This window comes from Amblyomma mixtum, chromosome 3, assembly GCF_055824585.1.
Source record: "Amblyomma mixtum isolate Tamu chromosome 3, ASM5582458v1, whole genome shotgun sequence".
Lineage (NCBI taxonomy): Eukaryota > Metazoa > Arthropoda > Arachnida > Ixodida > Ixodidae > Amblyomma > Amblyomma mixtum.
This window is the reverse complement of record NC_143014.1, coordinates 134,478,621-134,504,753: the sequence shown is the minus strand read 5'-3', so window position 1 is coordinate 134,504,753 and position 26,133 is coordinate 134,478,621. Positions and strand designations below refer to the sequence as shown.

Sequence of the window (26,133 nt, the reverse complement as noted above, 5' to 3'; positions counted from 1 at the left end):
GACGAAGAGGAAAGCAAGGCGATCTTCGCACTTCTGTCAGTTCAAACCTGGCGGCAAAACGAGCGCCTTGTGGTTTGTTTTACAGCAGTACAGCAGTTTCGATGCTGGTAACGCCGCTGGACGCGGTCACCCTGACTCCCCTTTCTTTTCGGTGAAAAAAGTCTGCATACTTGTTCCCATTAATCCAATCACGGCTCCCGATTGGACGCAACCTGGGCTGCCACACTGGCCTGCACGTGGTTGCTGCTGGCCAGCTATAAAGATATTTTTATAAGCTGCCGCCAGCTCTATAGCCTCTCTTGACCAGCTTCTTACGATTTATCACCCTATGCGTATAGGGGTTAGACTTTTCGGTTTAAATAGAAAACGCCGATAAGAGTACGCCGAATTCAATTTTCAGAGTTTGATTTTAACCTAAAAATGGTAGTGTGTATCCCTGACAGGCACGCCACATCTAGATGGCGATTGAGTAGGAGTTAAATTTATTTGAAGGAGAAAATAAATATACGGAAGCGAAGGGCGTTTTGAGACGTTGCGTGGCAGCGTTGGATTAAGTGTAGCCCAGTCGTGAGTTTTCAGGCATTGTTCCGCTACCTTACGCGTCTCTGCAGACCGAGAGGCTCCACAGCTTCGCCGCCTTCTAGCGAAGCGCTGTTTGTTCCCTGTCATCGCTTGGATGAGTAGGTCTCTCCACTCAATGGGAGGACGTGAAACCAAGCATAAGCGTCACGAAAAAGTGCCTTGTTCTGGCTATCGCGACGGTTCATGCAGTGGGCACTTCCACCACTGTCATCAACACGCAGTTCACATGATGCTCCGCCTGTTTTCTCAAGCTAAGATAGCAACCCAGCGATAACGTAACAACCCAGTTTTTAGAAGTAAACTTCTCCTTGCGTATTTGCCTCATGGCTTCGTCGGTTAACCTCCGTTGCGTTTTTTTTTTAGTGATGGTACCCCTTCCTTCTTTAGAAGCACAGCTGTAAGCACGACCGTATGTGCGTTAATTGTTCGAAATAAGCGCCAGAAAAATTCCAGCGATTTTCCAAAAAATGTAAACCGAAAGTCCTGCACCTACTGCCTGTACGTTATGGATGCTAGCGGCACGCGCACTCGCATCTATTTCAGTCGGGCTTTGCGGAGTCTTCGGCAGGCACGCTCAATGTTTTCGCTCACTCGAAGTCGTGCGCGCGAGGGCTGAAACTACCACTTGTAGCAATAGCGAAAGAGAAGAAAAAAAAAACGCAATACGCGTGCTTGCAGGTCCAAGGTCAGGCCGTTTCCCGAAGGCGTATTTTCCGCATAGCGCGCTGATCGCAGCGTGTAATCTTAGCATGTGCTCTGTGCCTCCGCTATAATGCTGACAGGCAGTCGCACAGCACGAAACCTTCATCTCGCCCGCTGAACAGCAAAGGTTGCACAAACAACGTGCTTGTAATAGGGTGCTAGTGTCTTCTCAGAAGCGTAATGACAAGATAACACTGTCGACAAAGGTCAAGGAGCTCGACCTTTCTCGACAGCTTGCTTGTCTCGATGAGTAGAGTCTGTGCGCTCTCTACAAGCGTGACCTTGGGCCGTAAGGCATTTTTCGACAGGTCACTTGATGGCTGCAAAAACCCGATAAAAACCCGTGCCTTCGAGCATTGAACATTTGAGAAAGTTTGAGCATTGTACTACGTCGTTTATTTTGTTAACTGGTTCGGTTTGTTAATTGGCGCAAACGGAGAAAAAAATATAAAATAAAACCTCATAATATAGGCGCTCCTTCGAGACCTAATTTTTTTTTTTTAATCAAGATGAATATCACTTCCGTAACTTAGATTTGCTGACGACGTTATTATTGGTGCAGCGCTATCAGTGTCAATGAGCTGAACCTCGCCGTAAGGGAAGGGAGGAAGATGGGAGTGAACGAAGATGCCGTATTAGCTAGACGCCCATTGTTCATTCCAAACCATCGAGCTGGCATGGCGGAGTGGTTAGCGTCCTGGTCTCGCACTCCGGAGACCCTGGTTCGATTCCCCCAACTCGATCAATTTCCTACTCGGTTTTATTTATTTAGCTGGTCTGACCAGAAAGGCCAATTACCATTGTTCTAATGCCATCCATTATATCCTGTCACTCACTTGTCAAGTGATAAAGCTCTCTAGAATGTTCTACGCAATGTCTATGAAATGTCTAGACACGTCTAACCATTAATGATGGTTAATGATAGTTAAGCACATTTAGTTAAGCACTTGCACATTTCGTGATACTAGTTAATGTATGGTTAGTGATAGTTAACGTGACCTTAACTAGTACATTGATTAATTAGTGTTAAGGTACAGGCTCAGTGCACAGCCCCACATGCCACTTCTTAACTACTACTAATTACCGATTAGTCATCTGGTGATTAAGTACAATGATATAATCATGAAATCATTTTATATCATGTTCCGACGTCTTTCGATTGCACCCGATTAAGTATCGATTGGCTGTTGATTGGAATATGCCCATATAGGGCATGCATCCGAAACGCGGACACATTTGCTAACACGTCTTGGTCACAACAGTATGAGGCATTAAAGGCTTTCGCCTTAAAAGACGACTAAGGTGGTGTTTCCCGCTCCCCTGAGAAGTTACGAGGCCATACCTGCGGTCTCACAGTCCGGCGTATGACGTAAGGAGCAGCGAAATAATGACGTCACCCATGCTCGAATGCGTGGTACGTCTGTCTCGCGTTGTTGCAACGCAGCGGTCGGCGCAGTGTATGCACCGGTGTAAGCTGTCGATCGGTCATCGCTCCCCGCCTTTCGGTCTCTATTTGCAAGCAGAGGAGATCGTCCGCGTCACGGCTCGCCTCCGCAGACACGCGCGCTGCACGTCGGGTCAAGGGAACGGCGGCTGACGCGCTTTTCTCGCCGCGGGGATGGAGTCTCCGTCACTGTGCGCGCAGCGCGACACCGCCACTGTGCGGCCATCGAGGCAAATTGGGCGAGCTTATACGTTGCGACAACACTGTTACGGCGACATAACCCCAGCGTGGTGCCCCGGCAGGTGTCCGCCTGTGCTGCCGTCCACGTAATAACCGGGCTGTACGCGTGCAACGATGTACGCCGTTAAAGGGACTTGGCAGTTCACGTGCAACGCGGGTTTCGTGCCAAGGGTGATTTTAGAGGAAAATGCGCATTTAGGTTGGAGTTGCCGCCAAACATGTCGATCATCATGATTATGAGCTCGGTTACGACCGTTCGGTCGACGCCCGAGAGGAGTATATATATCTGCGAAAAAGTCCGCCGGGCAGAAAAATGTCCCCAACGGTGAACTCCCAATAGCGCACTGCAGTTAAAGGTGGTCTCGTGTTGCTAAAAGCAAAGCGAGAAAACTCCATTGGAGTAACATTTCGGCGCTGTTTAAAAAGTGCAAGTGAACGCCCAAATTAACTTGAAGTGCTTCGCAGCTGCGGCTTCGACAACTGTGTTTGAGGTATTGTTTCTAGGCGTTAAATGAGACCAAGTTATACTTCTACTTTTATGGGTATAGCTGGAACCTACTTATTCACGAAAGGAACAGCTTTAATAGCGATTCTTCACAGTAAATGAAGCTGATAAGGAAATACGATTGCGGATTCCCTTGATTGTGGGCTTTTTGTTTCATCGAAGGCGATACGTAATGGCCGCGGATATAAGCTGGAATGTTTTGTAATCGGTCAAGTGCGTCGTGCTCAGTGCCTTTTTTTCCTGTCTACGCCGCTTGGTGACCGATCGTCGATTCAAAAAACTAGCTCCTGGATATGTACTCTGCCTTTGTGCTGCGGTGCTCTATAGTGTAAACGAACATTTGCGCCTATTTAACGGATTACCATGATTAGGACTTTTATGAACCGCGCTTGCTGAGTCTTCTATCAGCTGACTTTAGAAAAACGGCGCTTCAGGTGTCACATGTCCCATAGCGCGTCACCAAGAGGAACCTCCCCATTGCGAAGCCACCAGGGCGTTGCACTGCGCCATCGTTCATTCGCAAATGGTGGGCTGTTATTGGTGCAGGGCCTTCAATCGTAACTAGACGCCATCTGCGATCAGCATTTGCACAGCCTGAGTCCCAGTGAATCGCGAGATCTTGAACAAGCCTACCGTCGACCATTGTTACGTAAGCGAGAGCATGCTTTCGTATTTATCTCGACCTCTCCTAGCGCAAGCACGGGAGCTCGAGTCGTACAGCGCTGACAGGGCTGCATATAGCGGCCACTACGGGCGTAGCCACATTGCGCGTCCATGCGGGATACGGCAGACAATGGGCCGCAAGGAGTAGGGAAGCGCGAAGACGCCCTTTTCTCAAGCATGCTTGGCACGCTCGGAACTCTACCCTGGCGCCTCTGCAGACGGCTGGGGCTGGAGCTGTATGGCGCGCGCCCAAATAGATGGAGATAGCGGGCAGCACCGGCGAGACCAAGTGTAATGACCAGAGAGCATCGCTCAGCCCGGAATGAGGGCAGCGCGAATCATACGCGTAGTACGTATCGTCCGCCGCCCGTGCGCTCCCCCGCGAGGCCTATCGCTTCATCTCTGCGGGACTGCGGCCGGCGCCCCGGTCCTTCCGCGTGATGACGCCGCCGGATGCCGTTGGCGAAGGCGTAGCAGCTCCCTGCGGCGAGCGTCGGCCGAAAGACTGAGCGGGTCAAGGGAATATTTGTCATGGGGCGACCGCCCGCCGTCGACTCAAACCAGATATACCACGAGCAGGCCCCGCCGCCCCTATGTGCGCCGTGGCGCGCCACGGGGCAAAGCACACACGGAGAAGCATTCCACCTTGCGACAACACGGAAAGGTTGGGGGGGGGGGGGGGGGGGGGGACCGTCAGCGTCGTCGTCGCGCTGCTTCGCTTTGCGGAGCCCGCGCGATGGGAGACGTGCGCCGGAATGTGCCTTTTGAGCGAGCGGATGTTTACCCTGGTGGTGACGGTGGCGCAACTGACGGCACGCATGCACTGAACCCGCCCCTGTTCGTCGCCTCGTCTCCTCCGGCTGCTTTCGGGGCGCCTTTCACTTTCTTGTGCGCTTCTTTCGAGCGGCTCGGTCGGTGTGTCGTCGGCCTGCCAGTAACTCTTCTCGCGGCGCATACACGTTGCCCACGTGACGGCCTCGCGAAAAGAAAAAGCCGTAACGAAGATATAGCCTGTCATCGTGGTCCTCGTCAAGTTTCCACCATTGGGCACGAGTCGCTGAGGGAGCGCATCGCAGGAAAAAAAAGGAAACGCGTGCGACAGGGCGTGCAGTTTTGTGCCTCAAGGACTGACAAACACCGCCGCGCTAAAGTATACCCCTTTTACTTCGAGCGCGTTACAGGCGTGCCACAACCTTCAATTCTCGCTTCGTCTAAAACAAGAGTAATAAACTCGTAGTCTCACGGTACCGTCAGCTCTGAAATAGCGCTACACATAGGTCCAGTTTTTACGCGCGCGCGAGTTCAAGAAGCGCGCCGTTCAAGCTCTGCGTGCATACTTATTGTTATGTAAGCGTCAAAAATGCCAGCAAAGTCGTACTACATCTAAATAAGCGCGGAAGTTATTGCGCATCTTGTAATGATCATCCCCACAGTGGCATCTTTAGAGAGTTTTAGCACAGCAGAGACATAATAGACGTACTGCCGCGTTGCATGTGAAGCATATTTTCAACCTCACGGCTGCACCACGCCTGACGGCGACACTCATGCCAGAAAGTTAAGTCCAACACGCGGGGTTGAGCAGAGGCTTTTATTTTCGCGTCCTGGAAACTCGGCAGCTTCTTTGGGGACACGTTATGCATTGCTTTGACGGTTTATTCGTTTCTCCGTTTTTTTTGTTTTTTTTTTTTTCTCTACGAGAGTGATCGAGTCGCCACCACCCACGGTTGTCGCTTCTCCATCGTGGTCTAAAATGCGGCGGGGTCTGTGGCTCCCGTTCAGCGATTATACCACGCGATCTGGCACGTGAGCGGTTCGCGGACACGTCAGCAGCGCAACCTGATCTCCCTAACCATGCCGCTTGCGCGCAGCGAGTCACTTGAATGGTATCCTCTATACGCTACCTGGAGCTGTGTAGCGCGGCTGGAAACAATGCGCGGCTGGGGCGAAATCTCGGCTCAGAAATGTGGGCCGTCGCGTGTGCCACAAATCACGCGAGGCGCCGGCGCTGACGGAGTATGCTTGGTGAATTGGCCAACGCGAGGCTGGCTGGTCTGCCAGCCGCGCTCTTGCAAAATTCCCGGCGCCCATCTAGCGCACGCGACACTCACGTGGCACGCCGCTCGCACCTGCCGTCTCGCGTGCGAATGGTAATGAAAAAAAAAAAAGAAATACTGAAAGTACTGACTGCCAAGAGTAGCCCTGATTTCGGTCTGTTGAGGCCGAGCGTCTCTGATTACGTTGCATGTGATTTGCCAAAGCACGCGTGCAAAAAGAGAAACTGTGTGTTACCGCGAATGTACTCCCCTTGTCAAAAGGCCGCCAGACGAGCATGGCGGCAGTGGTATCTGCAAAGAAACTTTGTGAGCGTAGTCATACTAACGGGTGGTAGTAAGTCTGCGGGTCGCCGTCTGGTGATTCCACTCTGTTCCTGGCTCTTCGCGCTGCAACAAAAAGAGATAATTTTAACAAACAATCTACTATACATGTGCAAGTTATAGCCGTTCTCGTTGGCGGCTCCACTGCACTTTTGTTTTCCCTCTTTAGGGACTTTTCGAATAGGGTGACCCTATCGGTTGGGGAATAGGGAAATAGCAGGGACGCAGTGCGTATGCGCAGGACAAAAGCCGGTGGGGCGTTATTGTCCTTTGCCTGAGCACTGGCGCCCCCCTATTTCCCTATGCCCCAACCGCTAGGGTCACCCTATTCTAAAATCCTCTTTTACTTCCAATATGTCGCACGCTGATGTTCGTATATGGAGCGTGTCAGGATCCTCGCTTTCACCTGCAGACTTGGTGGTATCCGCATCCCATCTAGGTTCACACGAAGTAAGGTGAAAAGAAAAAGCGCTCGTAGTCAAGAGCGGTCACGAACCAAGTTTCACTACTAAGCGCGGCTTCCTCGAGCGAAGCTCAATGCTTCGAGAAGGCGCACATTTCGTGCTCTCATTACGTACACCTTCTTCTCGCGGGTTACAGAATCGCCGCGCATCATTTCCACACTCCCTGCTCCGCGTCGCACACACGACCACCCATAAAACGCTTTCGCCTCAGAGTCAGAGTGCAGCCGAGCCGTGAAAAGAAACGGAAAAGAAAATGCTTGAAAGGGTACATACGAGCGGACAAGAGAGATCGAATCGAATGCATCGCTCGGTTTCTCATCGCCGGGGTGTGTGGGGCGGGGGACTGTTCCTAATGGCCGGAGGCGGGGCTCTCCTTTTGTGCCACCACTTCCTCGTATTAGGGCCCCGAGCAGATAGATATCCGCGAGGGACGAGCTGCACTCGTCGTCGATTAGGCCAAAAATAAGATTCGCGCCATGTACGCGCGCGCGCGCAATGCAGAGAGAGAGAGTCGCGGACAGACACGGCTCCACGCGCGCCTCGGGCACGCGGCAGGAGCTCCTCGTTTAGAACGTGCGCGCCCGCGTGCGTTTGACTGCACGTCAGAGCCACCGCCGCTGACCGTCACTGCTGTTGTTTTTTATCTGACAGCGAACGCACGAAGTCGCTTGCACCGCTCGTCGTGACCAGGTGCTGAGCCGCTGAGTTCGCGCGGTCTCATCGCTCTCCCTTTTATGATACCTACATGCTCGCAGCGCTGCCCCGGGGCCGCAGCGCATATACAGCGATAGACAGCGCGCTAAAAGCGGTAGCAGCTACCGCGGGTGTCCGTGGGTGAACCCAAGAGTATATCCGCGCGTGGCTTCGCTATAGGTGCGCACTGCCCCCATCCAGCGAAAAATGTCGGTATACTTTTCTTTTGAACAGGGCCTAAGATTGAACAGACGCTCCTATTTCTCGGTCCCGATTAGAAGCATTATTACGCTCCCTTTCATGCAGTTACGCCTTGCAGTGTATACGGCAGCCTCTTGGTGGCGTCGCAGAAGAAGCAGGCTTATGAACCGAATACCATTGCTTCCATCAGGGCTTTCGAAATTTATAAAGCGTGCGTATCGCGTAAAAAAACGTGAAATCGCGAACGCTGCCCAGGCGCGATTTTTTTTTCTCATAATTCTCAAATAACAGTGTCATCCACTGGAGAATCGGAGGTCGCGTGCAACTAAAATCTCATTGCTGCACCGGCATGATGTTCGAGGTATAGTCAACCGTTAGTAGCGCGCCATCTCGCTGTCCTACTTATATTTCCGCCATTGCGTTGTAAACAGCAAGCCCACATATCTGGTCTCGCGGCCGCAGTTTCCGCTCGGCTGTGCGGGGCTAAACTGGCAACGAAGTCCAACCTCGCGCGGGTGCCGGCTGTGCATAGTAATTCTCCGGCCGCCAGGAAGCGACGCGTGGCTTCGGCAGCCCTCGGGAAGGGCTCGAAACCGTGCTCCGGGCGCCTCGATAGTAATTCCTGTACAGGAAGCGTTCCCTGTGAAAGTTTGCAGGAAGAGGTCGCGGAGCACCGAGGCACACAGGAGTGGTCGCCGATGAAGAACGCCTTCGTCGCCTCGCTTCTACAGCTTGCCGTTGTTTGTCGCACTTTCTCGCTATCGGTTTCCCCGGCCGCCCCTTCCCTCTTCCCCCATGTCTGTTTCTCCCACGTCAGGCGGCCCGCTGAGCGCGAGACGATAAGTCCGTGCGCGTGGGAAATTTTGTGCCCTCAATCGCGGCCTTGTCTCCGATGCCTCGCTTTCGTCCGTCCCTGCTTGTTTTCGCTTTATTTTTCCACTTTGACCAAATTAGCAAGATGAAAGGAATAGGACATTGTTCCCGGTATTAAATATAACACCGAAGACAATGTAATCGCATTCGTGTTCTTCTGACCACCAATTGGAGCAGCTTGAGGTGTGAGGCGTGTGATCTCATGGGTGCGGGACGCGGCGAAAGTGCCCGAAGCCGGTCACATCCGTCACGTTCCCGCTCTTAATAGCGCCCATTGTTCACGTGTGCTCATGCCAGAGGAGGAACATGTAGTTTATCGATGCTTCGGAAAGTAACGAGCTCACCACCTTCGCGATATTTTGGTGGAAAATATATCGGTGGCTTTAGATGTCGCGTTCAGTGCGTGATTTGGCCATGCGTGCGCTATATGAACTCGTTTTTCCCGGAGGTATAACGCGCAGATGGGGTGATTATTTCTACATATTCCTTCGTGTCTTCGCACTGTCGAATACAATTGAACGCACCTTCACTACGTCGTGCTGAACCTTGGATGCTGTGCTATTGTAGTCTTCAAACGCATGCAGTGTAAACTGTGAGAAAGTATTGCAGAGAAGGATTGCCCGTAGGATTACAGTCACCGATATTTATCGATGAATGAATGAATGAATGAATGAATGAATGAATGAATGAATGAATGAATGAATGAATGAATGAATGAATGAATGAATGAATGAAAATGTTTAAGCCGGCGAACAGCAGCGTTCGGCAGGTCTGGAAGAAAAAAAAAAGATATGATGAGCAAGAGTTGCACACACAAATGTTTTCCTTCAGCTCAAAAAAAGTGTTGAACATCCGAACGCATGTCCTTCCTCTTGGCGTATCCTGTATACGTAGACCTTTCTGTGTGTCATTTTCTTGCTCTAAAGACAGACAAAGAAAGTCGCGGCACAGCCAGGCGGGTAATCTCTCCTTCAGTTTTTGTACACTCACCCACCACCCGCTTGCACCTCTTCTTTGCTTTACCCCAAGCTGCCCGCGATTCCGCGCTTGCAAAAAGCCGGTCGCAAAACAGCAAAGCCAGCAATATATCATTCAGTGTCTGGTACGGGCGCCTCTCGCGGGAAGATTCGAAGTCACTTCGAAGTCAGGGCGCGTGTTTACATCCTCCTGCGTTCGCCCGAAGGGGCTTTCTTCCTCGGCGAGCAAGGACTCGCACCGTTTCACTTTCTTTTCCTGCCGCTTCATCGTTTCCAATTCTTGTTCTTTCTTTTTTTTTTTTTTTTCACACGTCTACACGCCACTGACCCACGCGCATTCTGAAAAAAGAGAGAGATAGAGAGAAGGAAGAGGCTGGCACAGCGTGCGAGCGGCATCGCCTGCGCCTCTGGGCAAAGTGAGCTTGACAGTCGCGACGATGCAAACAACGGGAAGCGCAAAAATCGCGAGTTTTTCACCGTCCCTCAACACCCGCACGCTACACGCGTTTCCGTAGCCGGTGGGTGGCGTCGTCGATGAGCCGTCCAATTTTTGTGCCACTGACGACGGTAGTGGAGGTTGCTTCGGAAAACTGAAATAGAAAAGGGTTCCCCGTTTCACTGCGAAAAATCGGCGCTTTCCGAGCGAGCGAAGGAGGCAATGGAGGAAAAGGAGGGGGCGTGAAAAGGGCCTCAGAGAAAGAAAAGAACGAGGCGTCACGGCTGACGCGGGCGCCACACGCTTCCTTTCACGGTCGGCTTCGCATCTTGGCCAGAGCGTCGTGGCGTCGTCACAGCCGAGCTGCTGGCGCCTCGCAGATCGGATGTTGGCTACTCACCGCGCCGACGTCGCCGCAAACTGGAGTCGTCCGGCCGCACGCACGGCACGCGAAGTTGTATCGGGTGCTCGCCCGCGCCTGTCTCCACCTTCTCTCTCGTGTACCGCACCGCCCCGGTCAACAACAACTGCAGAGGCCACTACCGCGACGAAGTGACGTAATTCCGCTGGATTATCAGTCCAACTGAAGTCGAGTGCCGACACCCTCCGGCACGTAAAGTCTGTGCTCAAATCTTCACGCACTGCGGGAGCTCCTGAACTGCAAGCATCCTTTTTCGTCGTGCAGGATAGACGTGTCATCAGTCCCGAGCTTTCCTCACTTTCAGCACTTTTTGCCATAATATATAACTGCACGCGGCCGCAGTCTTCAGTGTATGTATACGAGAATGCAGCTTCCCGCCAGCTACGCAGAGCCCACGAAAACATATCCAGTCAGCACGAAAGAACGGCTCGCGTTTAATGGCACGTGGCGCCGTCGTGAAAAATTTCGTTTCACCCTGTGCCAAATGTTATACGTTCCATGGCTGGCTTGAAGTAATTTCGCGTGCGCTGTCGGGCACGAGCGTGAGGTCGCATACCATTTCATCTTGAGTCCAGATCACCCCTTAATATGTCACCAGGGCCTATCTATAGCCCGTGGCTGTTTAAGCTGAACCGCAATAATTTATTGCGTACTTTTTCTCAAGGTTGATCTGACAAAATTCTTGAAGCGTATTAGTGAGCTAATTGGTTATGCATGCTAAACGCCTCGCGCATGCATACGGACACAGGACGTAAGAAACACTTGTGGTTGCATTCATTTCTTCTTGCGTCCTTGTGTCCGTATGTACTGTGCGTGCCATCTTTTCCATAAGTAACCAGGCTGTCCTTACCCCTTCTCATGCCCTCTGAACACTCATCATCTTCCAGTGGAAGACGGCAATGGCGGAGGTTCATGTCACAGGTTATGCTCACAGCCGGCGAGGGTTGGCGACTGCAGCGTCGCCGCTTCGCCGCCTGCCCGCTTCTTCCGCGGTCACCGCAACCTGGTTATCTTTAACGCGAGAGCGTCAAGGCTCCCGTTGTGCAGAAAATGTACTTAGTGCTTTAGTGTACCGTCCAATTTTTGGCAAAGACGGTATTCGTGCGCTGCTGTTTACATGAGAAAATTCTTTGTGTGCGGGGATAGTGCGCGTTGCGAAGCGAGAGCTGAGCAAAAATTGTCCTACTAAATTCGTTGGAAGCCGGCCTTTCGAATGACAACAACCGATACAGAAGTTGAGTTTGTTGCTGGCTACAGGTGGGCTTAGCCTTGCGTTAAATTGGCCGGCAATTGCTCCACCATGGTGACGCGTTAATTTGGATTTCACGGAACCGTTGAAAATGTCCGAACTAACTGAATATCGAATCACCTGGGGACCGGAAAAACAACTATAAGTGTCCCATATAAACGCACCTTTATTTCTAGAAAAAAAAATATACAATAGTTGACTGCTTCACGTGAGAAATTTACGTTGTAATCCCTATTTTTTGTAGTTCCGCCAAAATGGTGCTGTGCGTGTACACTATCAAATGAACCAATAAAATAAGTCATTTTAAACACTTCGGACATCAACAGCCTTCTTTCCCCCACCACGCCGTGCGAAAAAAAGAGAAAGAACGAAAGAAAGCACACACTGTGAGCACGGGCATGACGCAATTTAAACAGTTACAGTCTCCGCGATAACACAACGAACACATTGACAGCACGGCTCGTGACGCGCAAGCAATGAAAATAAAGAAAAGTTGGCGGAGCGCAGCACAAAGCAAAAAAGCATGTCATTGTATCTCCGCGACTGATCACCTGAGTGATTAGTACGGCGCCTTTACATACCGGTTGAACTCCCCTTGCGCTGTAGTGACCAATTCGCCCACTCACCACCACCGCCACCACCCTATCTTCGGGGCCCTGCTCACATGCAAGCTCCGCCGCCTGTCTGAATTATCCGAGGCCAAATTCCTCAGAATTTCGAGTTTCACGCCATAGAACAGTACATGCGTTTGGCGGGAGTGAACAAGGTGTCCGAATTATCCAGTCTCATGAATTAACGGGGTTTGAATTAACGAGGCTTTACCGTACAATACTGCCTGAGGTGTAAAAGCGCTTAAAAAGCACCTTTTTTATTATTACTGTCTGCGTTAATAGATGGGGTTTTCGTAGCTAAAAGCGTCTGGACCTTTTCTTTTTAATTTTTCTGCCGCTTGTCTAACACGCTCTAAAACCACCTTGCACTTTTTGACAGGTGTACCGTAGTGTCCTCATAGCGTCTATCGCAACGTTATCAAGCAGAAACCTGTCTGTATACGCTGACTGCTCAGCCGTTCAGGCGTGCAATGACTGTGGTATGTTACACAATGTCTTTGCCTTTGCCACGCTCTCGCTGCACAAAAATGATGCCTGATTTTCGATGCTGGCAACGCTTTAAGCGCCCGGGCTTCGCATGGTCCCGATGAAATCGCATTTTGCGCACGACAGGCATCATGTCGCACGTGACGTGACAGCTATGGTCGCATCCTGCCGTTTAGTTACGCAAGCTTACTGCACACACGAGGACGGGCTCCGGAAATCCTCAATAAGTGCTAATTTCTGCAAACATGACTGCATCTACCCTGAGCTTGATCTTTTGTTTTTGAGTTAATTGAGTTAATTTGCATCGACGGTCGACTGCGCTGTAAACGCTAAGAGGTGCACGGCGCCAATGTACTCGAAGGTCTCGATCAGAGAACGTATGCAGCGTAAACCAAAGCGAAATAGGCCTAAACGTAAGACCATTTGAAGACGCGCTCGTGAAACGAAAAGTCTGCTCCAAATCGTAGCCAGTCGGATTAAGCGTTGCGGAATGTATGCTGCCCCAGGCCTCATCAAAGTGTCCGCGTTCATTTCCTCACCCTATATAAAATCTTCATCGCACTCCTACGCGGCCACACTGCATCTCAGTGCGAAGCAGCAACGTGACTCCCATTGGCCTCCGAGCTGCGTAAATGCACACATTAACAAGCGATTACCGTTTGTGTCCAGGCGCCGTCGCTTTGTAACCTTGTAGCAGTGACAAGAGCGCTTTCGTTTCGCCCCATGCCGAAGGGAGTAATGAACGAAACGAAAAGAAACGCGGTCATCGGCAGAGTGATCGTAATGCAGACTTCTCTCGAGGGGGAAAGTCGAGCGCCGCAGGGAATGCTTTCGCGCACGACGCGCAGCAATTATACAAGGGGAAAGGGGGGGGGGGGGGAGCGGTCCGTGGCGCGCACACGCACGCACGCACGCACGCACGCACATGCGCGCGCCGCGTGCGCCAACGTCAACACATCGATGCAAAAAGTGCGCGCGCTTCGAGTAACGGGAAACGGCTCGCGCCCCATTCCCACACTCACTACTCCCCACACTCAGCTCTCGTGCGAAAGCGAAACCCTGTTCCTGGTGTGCTCAAATGTGTTTGTTTCCAGGATGCGGACCCAAACGCTGAGAGTGAAGGCGCACGTACGCGCGCTGGCGTATTTGCGAATGCGGGACGCGCTTCCCGAGCGTGGCAAGGCGCGCAGTGCATGGTGTCCGTCCGGGAGGGAGAACATCCGACTCACAGTTCAGGCGTGAATTGCCTGCTTCTCCGATGTCGCCTGGTTCAGGCCTTTTTGCTAAATTTTCCCGGCCACTGGGCTTGCTGCTGAACATTGAGAGGGGGTTGGAGGGGGCAGAGTTGTGTTGGCGAGAAAGTTGTGAAGAAAGGCGCAATAACTCTCTCACTGTGGTTGAATTTCTGGATCGCGCCGTTGGGGGGAGGGGAGGAGGGAAAGGAGTATTCAGTGGAGGTTTATGAGCACCCCTGGCACTTCAACCTCTTAACGAGTCAGAGGGGACGTTCTCCTCATCCTCCAGGGTTTTGGAGCGCTCAGGGGGGCCTTACTGCTTGGTCTGGGAAATGTAACAGGCAACGCGAAGGAGCCACGCATTGGTCGAAACTGACGGACTACCAAGTGGCACGAAAGGCAAAGTGCCGAAACTTTCGCAATGTTTGTTACCAGTTAAATTGTGATAACCGCGGCGTTCATATATAAGGCAACCTTGAGGCCAGCAGCGACTGCTGCGCTGCTGTGTCTTAGTAGCCTAAATCGAAAGAAGCAATGGAAATTCTGGTCAACAAGTAACCCATCTAATCCTGACTATATGACCTCAGTATGCCCGCGTCAAGATGTTCAAACGTTCTCAGGTTGTCCCTAACTGGTCCTCAAGCAGTCCAACTAGGATCCATTTGTCCGCCCGTTGCGTATACTCAGGATGTCTGGAGGATCATGTTTGGGCACATTTTCAGTACTATTTCAGGATTCGTATCAAAATATATTTTTTTTTATTGGAGTGCCGTATTAAAAGCTAATGCAAGAGAAGCTAACCAAAAATCTAAACAGTCCAACTCCATTAGAAACGTGCGGTACATAAGACCAGGTTTAAAAGCAAAATTAAGGCATGCAATTTTTGGGGTCACAATTGTTTCCTTCATTTTATCACTATTGTACAGGCATACCAATAAACCTGCAATTTTTAATTAATGAGAGCCAAATGCAAGAGACAAAAGCTGATTTGATCTCAGTTCTGTTCCACAGTATTGTCAAGAGAACTATCGTAGGACATTTGAGGAATTTCCATCCCCGAGTCGTCGAGCAAAGTACAAACTGAGGACATCCTGAGGACATTTAGCTAGACACGAAAGAAAGGTGCCCAGAATGTCCCGTTCGCGATAAGGACGCTCTGACCGCATGACTGCATGTCGCAGAAATGTCTTGCTTACGCCTCTCTTCACGTAACACACTGCACGCTGCGCGAGCAGCTTTATACTGAGCTGAGCAACTGAGCTTTACAAGTGCCTCAGTTTGTAACCCTGAGTTGAATCCTTAATTGCTGCTAGAGTATCACGATTTCAATTACGAGAAAACGACTCGGCATCGTCTCTTCTTTCTGTCGTCCATCATCGTGGTTTCCTCTGCACAAATCTGTCATACGTCCATCGCCTGGTTTCCACTTCTATAAACCTCCAAAGGCGACTGGAGCCACTTTTTGTTCTCTTCGACTATGTGTTGAGCTTCGTGCAATTTCGTCATGACTCCCACTGTCACGTGACCGGTGTTGAATGCTTGTTGCATGACATTCGGCACTAACAGAATCCCGCGTATTGACGCTGCCCATATTTTACACTACGGCAGCAAATTGAATTGAAGTAAAGCCATTGTGATTTGCAAGCGTGCTGGAAGAATACTGCTAATCTGTGCAGTATTCCTTTCGGGCATCGTATATTCGACAGGACTGATAAAAAAGCAGCCTCGCGTCCTTGTGTCTCCTCTGTATAGTACATTAGCTGCATACAATCGCTAGGGGAGTTTCAATCCGAGCTGAAATTAGCTCATTTCACGCACCATTGAATTGAACGCGATGCTCATAGGGGCATATAATACACTGAGGTATGCAAACGCACCCAAAAGAAAGAAAAAAAAAAAGCGAGCGTGGTCGGCTCCGCACATGCGTGTGCTCATCGGCGCGCTGTTCTTTTCCTTCCGAGCTCGTAGTTGCTGATGAAGCAGTTATCGAACGCCATGCATCAGTCGTGTCAGCGGATCAAGTTCAGCCATCCATTCAGCCGGCCATAATTTATCAATCGGCTGAGCAGCTATACAGGCACAATAAATCAGCGAACCAGTCACGCGCAGAGGGAATTCCACTCTGCAACGCGCATTCGTTCAGCGACTGGCTCCATGACCGGAGAGCCGCCGTTGGTCGCTGAGACAGCTAAACCTCTAGTCTCACTGCCGGCGGATTCAATTACTCAGCGAGAGAAAACAAAGTACCAGCTCTAGCTTACTAGTCTCTTCCTCACTCGTTCGTTTGCTCCGCCCCCTTGTCCAGTCACCCGGTCAAAAATGTGACGCTGAACTGAAGTCCGGTGCTTGCACATAGACTGTTGGACCTCCCGAGTCAAACCTCCACACGATTGTTGTCTAGTGCTTGCCTCCTATCCCTTTCCTACACGTGGAAATCTCCACGTAACGCCAGTTCTGCGCCAGCCACGCGTTCCGTGCAGAAGTGAGCGATAAACCCGGTCGCAGTACTTACACTGCACAACGGTTCTATAAGGAAAGTCTAAACGAATTTGCCATTAGAAAACTGTATCGCCCTGCTGAAGTCATGAGAGTTGTTTCAATTAAAATATATATCATTAAAATATTAAATCACACACACGCATATATATATGCCGCCGCGGTGGCTCAGTGGTTATGGTGCTCGGCTGCTGACCCGAAAGACGCGGGTTCGATCCCGGCCACGGCGGTTAAATTTCTTTGGAGGAGAAATTCTAGAGGCCCATGTACTGAGAGATGTCAGTGCACGTTAAAGAACACCAGGTGGTCGAAATTTCCGCGGCTTCCGATTCCGGATTCGGTTCCCGTGTCTTATATATATATATATATATATATATATATATATATATATATATATATATATATATATATATATATATATATATATATATATATATATATATATATATATATATATATATATATATATATATATATATATAGCCGCGCCGCGGTGGCTCCGTGGTTATAGTGCTCGGCTGCTGACCCGAAAGACGCGGGTTCGATCCCGGCCGCGGCGGTTGAATTTCTTTGGAGGAGAAATTCTAGAGGCCCGTGCCGTGTACTGTGCGATGTCAGTGCACGTTAAAGAACCCCAGGTGGTCGAAATTTCCGGAGCCCTCCACTACGGCGTCTCTCTATATAACCACTATAACCACTGAGCCACCGCGGCGCGGCCATAACAGAAACGACGTTTAAATTTGTGAGTTGGTTTCAGACGTGATGGAAGCTTGGCCCAAAAGTTGAAGATCGTGAAAATTCTGAGTGAAAATTCTGAGGAGGACTTGCATTGTCTGGAAGAGCGGAAAACTATATATATATATACACACACACACACACACACACGAGTTTTGACCATGTGTGCTTGTTGCAGCCGTACATAGTTGACTGAACAAGCTGAGCATCGCTGTATACGCGCCACCTTCGAATATCTTGCGCTCGCGTTTTTTTTTTTTTTTCGTTCCTGTGCAACATACGTATTTTGATTGCCCCGTTTGTCTAAATCACGTCAGCCGCACTCGCATCACCGGATGTGTGCATGGAGCGATGACTAATGATAATAATAATTAAAAAAAAAAACTTTCAGCTTCGTAAACTTAACTGACTGCCGACTCCACTCACTTATTCCCGCCCCTCTTCGTTCTCATCTTTGCAGGCAGCAGTCCCCTTCCAAACAGGGCGGGAGAGAGAGAGAGAGCAGCCGCCCACTCGATGAGCGCCTAGAGTGCCCGCCATGCAGGTCTGCGTGCCCCGCCTCCTGGTAGCACTGGTGTTCGCCACCCCACTCAACGCAGCCGGTGAGGAGCACGCGCCCAGTGTCTCGCCTTTGTTTATAGCCCTGTGGGTAGCGAAAGCTGCAGCGCCGCAGGCCACAGTAACATCACGCGGTGAAACTTTGCTGCAGGAAACAGAAGTCGGTAGACGCTGCTCTTTCGTCACAACCATAATTTTAATGCATAAAGCATAAATACTTGTCGCTGAGTTCGTTATTCATTTTTAGGGCCCGTTTGTTTTATGGTGCGCTATGCGGCAAGTAGGATTTTGATTTCAGAACGCTAGAAACCAGAGGAGAAAAATAAAGTAAAAGAGCTTGGGTTAGTATTGCCCAAATCTAACTCGAACGCGCTTAACTTCAGCCTGTATTTTTCCCTTCGCCTGCATTTTGAGTCTTCTGGTGAGCATGACTCAGTGAACCGAAGGTATGAATGCGCATGAATGGATAAGTAATATATTTTATGCGACAGTGTCATACGCCGGAAGCCTACCTCTGTGAAGCACCTATATAATATGTTGAAGAAAGAAAGTGCAGATATCTAGGAAGAAAAGGCGGGACGGAAAGGCGAGGGGGAGAGGGGGAACAGCAGCAGAGTTTCTTTTTCTTAGGGGGGAGCAGGGCTGAAGGGGGCTTGCAGAAAGACGCAGCTCTGGATGTATGCAGTCGCTCTCCCTTTCATTTATTTCACTCTGTTGTACACATTATTCGGACAGAATATAATATAAACCACACTTTGGCGCTCTATCTCTTCCCTCGTGTTGCGTAGCGGAATAAAAAAACTTAACGTGCCAGAGGAGTTTCACTGCCGAAGCGTGGTCAATATTATTATGTCCATGACTGTACACGTGTCTTATCTCTTTAGAGGCGCACCAAATCTTTTTTGGCCGCCGCCGCGGTGGCTCAGTGGTTATGGGGCTCGGCTGTTGACCAGAAAAGCGCGGGTTCGTTGGAACACGCGCGCTCGCGAAAGGTTTGTTTCTACCAGACCAACAGGTTCAATGCTCAATGCCTGCCCTTAACGCCGGGCACATTATTTGAACAGTGTTCAGGGGCACGTACTCGCCGTTAGCCGCCTAAAGTAAGACTTCTGATCGCATCATGTGTAGAAGGCACACAGGTGCGGACGACTTCACCTTACTGCTACAAGTAACGATTTCGTTCTGCGAGAAAAAATCAGTTTTTTTTTTTTTTTTTAATGGCAGCCGTGGTGCACAGCTTCTTGCGACTGGCTGAATGTTTGAGACTGTTGCACTCATAGTGCGTAAACCCGCAGTCATTTCTTTTTTTAATTTCACGGGCATCCTTTTCCGATAAAAAAATAATAATAAAGTACTGGGCCGCGCATATTTTGTTAATTTATTATCTCAGAAATACATCCTCTTCTATCTTGCTAAGAATTAAGAAACCTATCGGCTGCTGGAAGCAATTCAGTGTTGTGTGTATCTCGGCGCTGCCTTCAACTTTATAATTGACGCCTCAGCCATTATAAACCGTTGGTAAAGAGTTAAACAGTTAGTTTTCACGTATTAATCAGTTCTAGCTCCAATTAATGGGAAAACATTCGTAAATGCTCAAATTATACAGTTAGCTAGACTCATGTAGACACTCCGTTATTTATTTTTTACTACACGTGAAAGTATACCTCTTAAAGTTTACTGCATGCGCAATAGTAGTTTCGTTGTTTTTAGCGTCTTCAAATCAAAAATATTTTCAAAAATACCTGGTGCTTTGATGAAAGGAAATTGATATATACATTCTTAGATAGAGGAATTCTCAGCAGTTTTGCGTTATGTGGGGCTCAAAGTTTTTACGCGTGATATTATCTGTGCAGCTGCTTCCGATGAGTTGATACCTTGTCGTCATTCGCTGATGGATGACATTCGCTCCTATACCTTCACCAGTTTCGGCTATGGATCGAGTACTTCGGGAAAAACATGTGTACAGAGCGCTGAACCTAAAATGTTTGCTCTGCGGGCTCATACTTTTATTCATGGGATTTTTATATAATACAACAGTAGCGCAGTAGTTGTTGTTGTTTCTTTCTATCTATAGGCATAAGTGCGAGAGAGAGAGAGAGAGAGAGATACTTTATTTGTCAGTAAGAAGATGGTGATCCTCTTCGATTTTTAGTCGCTCCAGGTGGCTGGGAGTTGAAGTCTGTCGGCGACGACATACGCTCTTGCCAAGGCTCGCTACTGGACGTCCGGGTCTTGGCTAGCGAGAACAGCACAGTATGCGGTCACCTCCGCTTTATTCACTTTTCAGCTTATATTTATTTATTTTTTATTTCGAGAATCATTGAACTTAAATTTCCGGCGAGCACCTCCCCTTTCGTAATCTTTTGAAGGAACGCTTCAGGATAGCAGCAAACTGGGTAATGCTCCCCTTTACGGCTGAAAGCCTGCCAAAAAACACTCTCTGCTATGGATAGTAACATTCAAACTGCGCACGTGTCGCGTAAACTGAGTATTTGGTCGCGTACTGCAGTGTTCTCGGAACCGAAACGTCAGTCTTGTGGGCACTGGCTGAACCTCCTCTAGCCATGGTTGCACGCGAATTCCGCTCTCAGCGGTCAGACGGTGAGCCTCTTCACAAAGACATGCCGAAGTTGTATTCCAACTTCCTCGATCGCACGCGACACCCACGCAGAAACGTCTCAAGGCCATTGGAGGTAGGTGGTCTGCTGGGCAAAGAAGCGACCGTGAGACACGCGCACAAAAAAGCGCGGCTATGTTCTGCTTGGTTGAAATAAAATCAAGCTGGCTCTTATATTCGTGCGTCGACGCGTCGCAAGCACATAACTTCATAAATTGACAATTTGGCGCAAATAGAAAAGTAAGCAGGCAACCATGTACGTATAAATCAAAATTGAATCCAATCCAAGTCGATCCAAATAAAGCTGCAAATGGTGTCGCAGGGCACGCGTGTTTTGTTATTGGAAGGAATTATGGCGTGTATTAGTGTGTGCTGTGATTAATTTTTGCATGTTTCTTTAGAAAAGTGTGAAAATTCTCAAACCGGTTCTTCGTTTGCTGGTTCCGCAGCTGTTCAGCACCGGGCTTCGTGAGTGCAGTGAATTCAAGCGTTCTTGGTACTGCCGCTGTTGTCCTCTCACTGTTGGCGACCGAAACCACTTGCCCTCACATCACCAAGCGTTTGAGATGCTTCGGATGTCGGCACTTAGGTTGTGCGCGGTTTTTTCGATTCGTCAAAGTGGTCATATCAGAACGCGAGAATTGTGTGGCAGCACTGGCGGTGGCTCTGTAATACCACCCGAACCGCTGCCGAAAGCAGCGCGAGCCAGTGAGACGATTACTCTGGACCAGGGCACTGTGGACCTGTTGGAGCGGTTATCCTTGGTTGACTTCAGCAACGCTGAAGCTGTGACGCGTCTCGAGGAAGCTGTCAAGTTCGCAAGCGTCATAATGAACGTTGACACGACGGGCGTGGCTCCTATGGTGACTCCTTTGGAAGATGTGCCCTTGCGGCTGCGGCCGGACATTCCGACCGAGTGTAGTGCCGAGGATATCCTCAAGAATGCCAAAGTGACAGAGGAAGGATACTTTGTCGCCCCACCTGGGAACATTCCTTTGGACGTGAACTCTGACTACGGTCTGACTGAGCGCGGTGAAACCAGTGCTGAAAAGTGACAGCGTTTGTTTCCGTTGTTGCGGTGTAACGCAGCAGTGTATGTGCGTGCGTGCGCTTTTCTTTTTTTGACATAACAATAAACTGTCTTTTGTTCTGTTGTCATCCTGTTTCTGCAATATTTCCTCTCGCAACGTGAGCTGCCAGCTCGTACTGGAAGCGACGCGTTGCGACATATGTCGCATTGTCTTCCCCCTCCAGCCCATTTTTTTACTTTAAAGTTTTCTCCCCATAACCACAACCTGTATTTGGAGCTGCGTGCTAATAATTCGTCACAGTAGGCAGTCTGAGTCAGCATCTCGATTGTCAGAATCATAAGCTCTTGACAAAACTCAAGTTTATGAAGGTAACCTTGAGTATAACGATGTCGTAATGAATGTCGATGTTTAACGAAGGCGTAACGATGTCGCTGTAGCTTGGATATCAGCTGCTATTTTTTTTTTATGGATGAGGCTGGAATTTTACGCCCTTTGACCTAGGACATACAAATAGACTGAATATCTACCAATTTGCCAAACCATGGTTGCTCTTTCTTTGTAGGACTGATTTTGAGTTCCTGCTTTTTGCTAAGAACTGAGTGAACATAGTTATATCAGTGTCATAAGTGTATGGTGGTACATTATCATTATCATGTTGCACACAAATGTTATACTGTTGCTGTTGAGGTTTTGCTATGTTGAGGTTTGCTAGCACTGTTCTAGCATGCTAGAACCACAAAACTGCATTTTAAACAAAGTGTTTTCTGGCAGCAGATTTCTGATTTAGACTGTGCCATATATCCAAATAATATAATGTTAATGGCCTTATTTTTCGTTTCTATAGGTCCAAGTTTACAGGACACTCCTCTAGAACCAGTGCTTGCTGTCAAAGGAGATGAAGCACTGATAGACTGTGTGGTGAAAGATCAAGCAAACTACACAGTAAGTATTATCACCTGCTGTTCACAAAGATCACCTGACCATTTTTCCTGAGTCGCTAACGACGTGTCTAAAAACAGGTACTATGGAGGAGGGTGTCTGATCGTGACAAGGGGGCCGTTCTGACGGCAGGCAATGTGCGTGTCATTGGTGATCCTAGGATATCGGTCCTACATAACCCTGGTAAGCAAAGCTGTACTGGCAGATCTCTTATTCTTGTTTTGTTGGTTAGACATGGCACCTTTTCACCCAAGATTCTGGCTTGGAGGGAACTTATCTAAAAAAAAACATTGAAAGTGGAACCTGTTGTTTCTAAACTGAGAGCTACGCCTGATCACGATGTCTCTGCATAGGATTTCGTTATACAACTGTTTGAAAGACGTATTTCAGCAGCCATAGCCTTCCATTTTAAGAGAGCGCGTTGCTGGGCGAGTCGGTCGGACATTTCAACAAAGGGTACTGCGCACACACAGACAAGGCCGAGAAGGTTAACACAACAAGCGCAGGCTCGTGACTGATTTCTTCGACTGAAAAAACACGTTTTATGCCCTTGAAAATGCCACATCTACGACCACAGAAGGCAGATTTTTGAACAGCGCGTGGTCACAGATATGGAATTTTTGAGAGTATAAAACGTGTTTTTTCTGTCGAATAAATCAGTTCCAAGTCTGCGCTTGTTGTGTTAACCTCCTCGTCCTTGTCTGTTTGTGCGCAGTACCCATTGTTGAAACCTTTCACTGACATACTGCTTGCTTTGCTGGAGTAGAATATCTGTATCAAAATTTAACCGCTCAAAATTTAACCGCATCTTTTTGGCTCTGCAAGGGGCAGGATGGTGGGGGTTATTTAGTTAGATGTTTCAACCTTCTGGCTGCGGGGGATCATGCAGATTATCTCTATAGAGTTATGCAGGTTTAGTTGAATTTAAGTTGAAACATGTTGAGTTCATTGTTTGCAAGAAGCATGACTAAAGCTTTAGTGTGCTTGCAGCTTGTTGCTGATTAGTTATCAAATTGATGATGACCAAATGCCTTGCATGTCTCCACAGAGCACAACAACTGGGTCCTCAGGATTAGCAATGTGCAACCTCTGGACTCTGGTCGATACAGCTGTGAGCTGAACACATCGCCAAACCAAAGGATAACAAGATTACTCACAGGTGGGAAATTACTCTAGGGGGGGAGGCACTTCACAAGCACAACCACTCGTGCAGTTTCAACATTATTTGATAAGAAAGATGAATTAATCATTGTGGTATCAAACTTTTTTGTGTGTGGCTTGCCAAAACAAAGCTTTCTCATTATGTAATCTTTGAGAAGAACTTGTAAGTGGAAGTTCGAGTGTAACATCGGCTTAGGTCTAGTTAATTGCTATGTCTCACTTGCACTCATCCATACCCAGGTAGGTTCTGGAGTCCTATTTATGTTTCTTGTTTTACAGTCTAGTATTATTCTTAGATCTGTGAAACACATTCTGAGTGCAGCTTTAAATGAAACATATTAAATGTAAAAATAGTGCTAAAGACGTCGACATATAAAATGAGTCACACAGGATGAGCACAAAGCATGAACTGAGTTTTTAATTCAACAGAACATATACATTTGAGGTGGGAAATGCGCGTGCAACACTGGAAAGAACCCTCAAGAAACCAAGACATCATTATTACACACGTGGCAGACTGTTTTCAAGATAAAAAACTTCCTTTTGCCACAAGGCAAGAGACGGCTTGCTGACACAGTTTTCACCTTCCTTTTGAATGTGGAAGGCCTCACATATCTCATGTTGTAGCCTCGTGTTTCCCCTGCCTAGCACACATGTGGCATCAAAAGCTGGCTTGCACCCGCAACACTTGCAATGTGCGGCAAGAAAGCCTCCCCCTGCTAACGAACCTATCAATGCGCAATAATAATGATGTCTTGGTTTCTTGACGAGGTTTTTTCCGGTGTTGCGCGCGCATCTCCCACCCCAAATGTATTTATGTATGTTCTGCAAATTAAAAATTCAGTTGATGCTTAGCGCTCATCCTATCTGATTTTTTTTCTATGTCCATGTCTTTAGCGCTATTCTTGCGTTTAATATGATTCACAACCAACTAGCCCAGATTTCTGCTTCGACTGCATTAAATGAAATGTGCTCCTGTCACTCTTATCTGGTATGGAACATATCCAAGTTATTATTCTTACTCTTTAGAAGTCTGCTGATGGAGGTTATCGTTGCACCTTTCAGTGTGCATTTTGCAGAGGGCTACAGCATTGTTCACACAGTTTGATTAATGCATCTTGAGCTACACTTTGTAGTATCATTATTTCCAAATGGACATTTCTATAAGCATTGTTCTGTTTTCATGAAAGTGTTGCTACCTTGCAAAGCATTAGTATTCCTTATTGTCGCATATACACGGGCTAGGTATCATCTTAAAATATAGGTCTTGTGCTACGTCGAACTCTACGTTCACTGCTACATTTCAAACAGAGCAGAAGGTTCCATCCCTGGAAGCGTAGCAGGGGTATCGCGACAGTTTTTAGAACCAGTGCGCAAACTGTTTGAGGTGTGGGGGCTGCTTTGACCGATCTGCCTAGGGTCTCACGGTTGTCACCAAGGCAAGTTTTGGGGTCTCAGCCACCCTGGCTCTGTACTACAAACTCCTGTGCACATGGTGAATCACTGCCATTGTATTTCAAACAGCCATTAGTATCCACTTTCAGTGTGTTTCTTTAGCACATAGTGCATATCGCTCATTGCTTTTCAAACAGCCTTATACATTGATATTTACTCTCATTGTGCACCTGTGTTCACATCAGCCCAACTTCATTACATGGTTTGACCTAGAGTATTAGTTGTGGTGCTCTTTGACAAAGCCACTCTTTGTCATGAACAGTCTTGCTGTTTTAAGGGCGTCTTGCATTCGTACAGAAACATAACATCACATGTTTGCTCAAAGCCAAAGATTGAACAAAGTGTGTGCCACACCATCGGTTGTATGCGTGGCAGTTCATTGTTAAAAGGCAAGGACGTATCCCCACCCCCACGCTTCCTGTGCTTATATATTTTGTGCATGTCTTTCCTTACCATGCACCCACATACTTTGAGGCTTTGTGCATCATAACACCACTCTGATGTTTAATCGTAGCATCTTATTTTTGAGTCTTACTCCAGTTGTACATGTGCTACCTGGGGCATAAGTGACAATGCCAAGTTGACTCTGTACCTTGTTTCAGTGCTGGAAGATGCAAGGCGGTCGACACCTTTCCTCCTGACACACAACTACACTGGTGGGTGTTCCGCCGTGTGACTTCACTTTCAGATTTCAATGCTACTGCAGAGTGACTCTTTTGGAGCCCTGACCATTATTGTTTTCTTATGTCTTCCCTTGCCCTGCCACCACCTCCTGCCCTCACCATAGATTGCTGTAATGAGAGGGGCATCCCACCTGAGTGCTTTGGCTACTGCACACTTCAAGGCATCGTCACAGGGCGACACCACAGCCCTAGGACATGCCTTGAGTACATCGGCATCCTTACACAGTGCCTTACAGGTCAGTTCATAGCTTGTGCTGGTTTACGTGTGGATAAAATTGTGAGGCTGATGTAAGAAAAGAAG

At 48.7% G+C, this 26,133-nt stretch overlaps 2 protein-coding genes across 4 annotated transcripts in view; both read left to right on the top strand.

Moving 5' to 3' along the window:
* LOC149352002 (Ig-like and fibronectin type-III domain-containing protein 2) overlaps positions 1-26,133 on the top strand; it is a 197,760-nt gene that overhangs the window by 131,825 nt on the left and 39,802 nt on the right. For all 3 annotated transcript variants that reach the window (XM_089581241.1, XM_089581243.1, XM_089581242.1), the window contains 6 exons: positions 17,849-17,990; positions 22,439-22,536; positions 22,614-22,716; positions 23,582-23,692; positions 25,752-25,805; positions 25,937-26,068. In XM_089581241.1, coding sequence (XP_089437367.1) covers positions 17,927-17,990; positions 22,439-22,536; positions 22,614-22,716; positions 23,582-23,692; positions 25,752-25,805; positions 25,937-26,068 — 562 coding nt within the window. In that variant the 5' untranslated portion in view covers positions 17,849-17,926. The remainder of the gene's footprint in view (positions 1-17,848; positions 17,991-22,438; positions 22,537-22,613; positions 22,717-23,581; positions 23,693-25,751; positions 25,806-25,936; positions 26,069-26,133) is intronic.
* GatC (glutamyl-tRNA(Gln) amidotransferase subunit C, mitochondrial) lies at positions 20,844-21,721 on the top strand. The gene has a single exon (XM_089581244.1). The coding sequence runs from the start codon at positions 21,130-21,132 to the stop codon at positions 21,616-21,618; it is 489 nt and encodes a 162-aa protein (XP_089437370.1). The 5' UTR covers positions 20,844-21,129; the 3' UTR covers positions 21,619-21,721.